General features: G+C 34.4%; 1 protein-coding gene across 1 annotated transcript in view; it reads right to left on the reverse strand.

The window, feature by feature from the left end:
* CLOCK (clock circadian regulator) overlaps positions 1-4,288 on the reverse strand; it is a gene marked incomplete at its 3' end in the record, with an annotated part of 23,342 nt that extends 19,054 nt beyond the window's left edge. Inside the window, exons 1-2 of the mRNA XM_009696783.1 lie at positions 4,175-4,288; positions 1,615-1,705 (exon numbers count right to left, since the gene is read on the reverse strand). Coding sequence (XP_009695085.1) covers positions 1,615-1,661 — 47 coding nt within the window. The remainder of the gene's footprint in view (positions 1-1,614; positions 1,706-4,174) is intronic.
* Between the last annotated feature and the right edge of the window lie 556 nt (positions 4,289-4,844).

Below are 4,844 nucleotides of genomic sequence, written 5' to 3' on the forward strand. Positions count from 1 at the left end.
GGAGCTCATTACTCATCATCTCCATTACATCAAGAAACTGAAGCACGGTTTTACTGTGATGTCTCACAAGGACCGTCCTCAATAACCTGAAGCCAAGCCTGCTATCAAGTTCTGTTTGTAGGACATTTACTAAAGAGAATGCAAAAAACCTTACATTTCTGACACAACTCAAAGGATTTTCAGACTAACTAAAACTTACAACCCTATGCAAACACTTAATTGAACACTACTTAATTTTATTTTTCTATCTTCCAGATTATTTGCATTACCTTACCCTTTTGAAAACATGAGAGAGGACATATATAATTTGTTTTTACTTACTGGCAATTGCTATTCCAATTATTGGAAATACAGTAAGAAAGTACATTTTTCTTAAATATTGAAGCATTATTAATGGAAGAGGGCTGAGGAATATGCTATACTTCATCCACATATGTAATTTTATAAATATAGAATTAATATCAATGTTAAACAGTAACAGTAATTATTCATTCTGCTTGCTTCCTCACCAAGTACCATACAACTTTTTCTCAGCTTGACAATTGTCCACGTACTGCTAAACAGGTATTAGAATATCAAAATGAGAACGTGTTTTCCTTTGAAGATGCCTCAGTGTACTTAATATAACACTTTTCTTTAAATTCCTTTTGTTTTAAAAGTCAAGTTAAAACTGTTCTTCTGTCTTCCAAAACTGCTGTATAATGGACTTTCATATTTTATTTCTCTAACTTCTGTCTGCTTTCAGTCCATTTAGTGCTGTCCACACTGACCTCTGTGTGTCCATCCTTGATTTTTTTATCCTACCGTTTCCTTCCCTTAAGGTAAGCAACCGTCTTACCTCATCTCTCTGATTTATAACTGACAAATCATCAAGCAATCATACATTACAATAAGCAGTGATGTTAGGAAGTAATTATTTTGAACGCTATACTACATAAACATAAAGCTTTTAAAAGGAATTCGTATATTCAAAAGGCTGAAGTTTCAGTGAAATGCCACAAAACTTCACTAAAAGAACTGGCAAGTCAGACAAGCATTTTGAAAGTTTTATCCTTTGCTTTTATTGTTATTTATTTTGATCGGGTTTAACTTTCTGTAAATTCGATGCAAGTCCCAAAAAAGGTAATACACAGAATATTAAGGACAGATGTTCACCTAAGCTGCTAAGAAAGTCTAGCTCAAGGAATCAAGTAGAAAACATGTCTCAGCTATTACTTTTCCCTTGAAGTAGGTTAGCAGGTCACTTTACTACCATCTGCAGCATCACTAATCGTTTAAATGTATTTGTTTTCCTTAATCAAATATTGAAGTACTAAAAAAAAAATTCAAGTAAACATTAAAAATCAGCTGAACTTGCACAGAGTATGTTCCATGGCTGAAAACAAGTAATAGATTCTAAGATTAATCTCAAACAATAAAAATCACTATTTCCAATCACTACAAAACAATACATCTAATAACCACCAAAATAACTTTGTCAAAAATAGTCAAAAACTCACTCCTCTTATTTTTTGCATAAATTAATATTCTCTGTATATAAACCATAAGAAAAAGATTATTAAAGAAAGCATTGAACAGTAATTTCCCCAAAACTCTCAGTATCTATTAACATACCTGTCTGCAATGGAGCTCATTTTATGGGTGCTTATGGTAAAAAACATAACATATCACACTTTAGTCTTGTGGTAGACATTTGTACGTTTGCCTATAAGAGAAGAAAAGCATCAAAATGTGACTCTGGAGGAACAAAAATGTTCTTCATTAGAGTATAATGAAGTTTTCATTTGCTCTATAAGCTGCTCTTACATCTTCCCCTCTCTTCCAACCTTCTGCTCTGCCCTCTTGCCTCCTCTAATGCTGTCTTCATTATCATCATAACCTGGACTTCAGTATCTCATTTTACACGCAAAGAGTTCAAGAGAATAGTTTTATTAAATGTCACAATAGCTAAGTCTAGACTAAACCACTACAAACCTTTTTCTGCCTCTGAATTCAGATATAGCTTTTCAATTTTATTTTAACTTTTACCTAAAAGGCTCTCATAATCTTGAAGGTTGAACAGATGTAAAATATACTCCTCAGTAGTAATACATTCTATTTAGAAATTGTGCAAACAGAAAGCATTTGGGATACAGTATTTTGCACCTATAATTTATTTCTCACTATATTTTTTTCTTGAGCACATTGTTATCATTTCACATGTCTATTATAACAAGAAGATACCTATTAGAATGTGATCTCCATACTGTGAGAAAGTTAGTTAACCTGGTCATTTCTTAAAGCAGTCACTTATTCGTTACAAAGTTTCAACAGGAAGTTTTTGGTTTTCCAGCTGTACATAAGATTTTGAATAAAGAATGTGAATGAAATATTAATAGTGAGAGAAGGACTATAAAATTAAAATAAGTATTTAATTCAACAAGTACCTACTTCTAGTTACCTCAAAATTACAAAATTTCACAGGTTATGGAAAGGCTGAAAGTCCAACATAAACCAATAGTCAAACCTTTTTCTTTGATACCAAAAAGTCAGTTGTCAGAGAGTGCTCAAGTGGAGTAGCAAGATTGTAACACTGTCAGTGATTAAGGAACAACTGCATACAGCAAGAAGTTTTATATAAACTGAACTTGCAGATCTTTGGGAATTTTTACTATGTTACAAACTTAACAGTAAAAAGGCATTGCGTTTATTTCAAAGGAGCTGGTTTTAGTCACTTTAGTGACTCAGAGTTTCTGAGAAGGAAGGATTTGTTTGTTTGAGAGTGCCAAACCCAGTGGAACTTGCAGTGTTAATACCACAAGAAATATGGCAGCAACTCCATCATCCAGACAGCGTACAAAATGCTCCAGGAAAATATTATCCCAGTTTTTTAATATATGGGGAAACTGAGGAAGAAAGCTCATGTTTCAACCAGTCTGTCTCAGAGTCTAGAACAGCCACATACTAAGCAGGTTTGCTTCACAAGACTAGTATCTTCCCCCACAAAGTTTCGTAACTTGAGCGCAGCAGGAAAGTAAATGGGAGAGCTATGCTGCAGCACAATCTCGTCCAAGGTGCATTACAAGGTGTGCATGCAGTTTTGCCCAAACACCCCATGAGCCCTCTTACTCACTTCTTCAATTAATACAGCCCAACTTCATCTTGCCTTTATTCTCCAAAATCTAGTGCTCTGAAGACATACTGGAAGCAAATCATTCCTTCACTCTGTTTCTTTAAAATAACAATTTCATTGGCCACACTGACAAATTCAATTCCCCAAATTAGCTGGCCAAGTTTTATAAAGCAGTGGAGTTGCACTATTTGAAAACCAGCCAGAAACGGCACAAGGAAAATAAATTACGAAGAAGTGTTTGAGTTTTTGTCAAAAGCACGCAACAACAGACAGGTTGTTCAGCAGTAGAAGCGAACTACCATCACTGGCATGGAATTAAGTTTCAAAGCAATATACCAATTAAAAACTTCTTTTCATTTAGCCTACATAGCATGCACTAATACAGGTATGCACTAATCACATTTTTAGCTCTGTGTTAATTTTTAAATGAATTTGGTACCTAACATTATGGGGATCAGGAGTAATATGAAATTCTGTAGGACAAATGATATATTGTTCCCTTAAGCTGCAAAAGAAAAATACATGTACAGCTCAATACAGAAAACTTTCATCTGTGACATAACTGACATCTTCTTTGCACAGAATCAGAATTTAGAAGAAAATATTTTCACTTTAACAAAGCACTCCATTTCTAGAATTCAACAAAATCATTCACTTGTTACAGTATACAGATCCCATGTCAGAACTGGCAACTTGCGATTTGGTATCCAAGACAAATAGTTAAAAGAACTTAAAGACTAGAGGAAGTGCACCTGTAGTGCATTTTTTTCCTCACTTTTCAAGGTCTGGCCCTTCTGTCTTTGCATCAAAATTTGCAAGGTGCTGAACATTCTCAGCGCTTATACATGCCAATGGGTAAGACTGCAGAGAAAATTCCAATGAAACTAGTCAAGTTTAAAGCAAACACTACACAAATCAAGGACTATGCCTATTTCTAAGATTCAAATTCAGTCGTGTTCTGGAGAACAAAAGATAGTACTTAACACTGCTACTCAGATCTTCAGTGTTGATAGCTGAAAGCCATAGGAACCTTATTAATTATAAGAATACAATTAATTTTACCTTTTACACTTCGGGACTTGTTAAAGTGTGAGGTTTAGGGATGAAACCTGGTTCCTTTGAAGAACAATGTGTAATTACATGTATCCTCTTCTGCAGAAAAGCATTACATTCTGAGCTGTAAAAAAATAAGAGTTTTAAAATCAGTGAGTTTTAAAATGATCACTTTTTTTTTTTTTACTAAAAGAGAAGTAATCATTCCAACAAGAGTAATTTATAAACTCAATAATCTGCTTATCAAAAATATCCCAAGTGTTTCACTATTTGAATTCACCTCGCTTTAAAGTTCTTCTCCTTGATAAGCAGGATATTCTGACATAATTTCTTCTCTGCTTTCAGCTATCACTTTATGCCTATCTTTAACTTGATGTCATCTTTACTTTTGAATTTGGTATCATCCACACCATCTACATTTTCACTTCCACTTGCTACCTTCAAAGTATATCTTTATACCATTATTTAAACACTTTTCCTGTTGAAACTTTTAGTTGGGCCTCTCCTGACTTTCTCAGTTATGTCTTCTCTCCAAGTCTCCAAAATTGCCTCTCAGGACTCCAGAACGTGTAGAATGCTGCTGCTGGCAACCAGCAAAGTTGCCCAGCTGCATTATTGCTACTCCCTCAGACACAGCCATTAACCTCCTCTTTCAAAACCCACTTCAAAAACACTTTCA

Source organism: Cariama cristata, unplaced genomic scaffold (assembly GCF_000690535.1).
Source record: "Cariama cristata isolate BGI_N322 unplaced genomic scaffold, ASM69053v1 scaffold3693, whole genome shotgun sequence".
In the NCBI taxonomy this organism is placed as follows: Eukaryota; Metazoa; Chordata; class Aves; order Cariamiformes; family Cariamidae; genus Cariama; species Cariama cristata.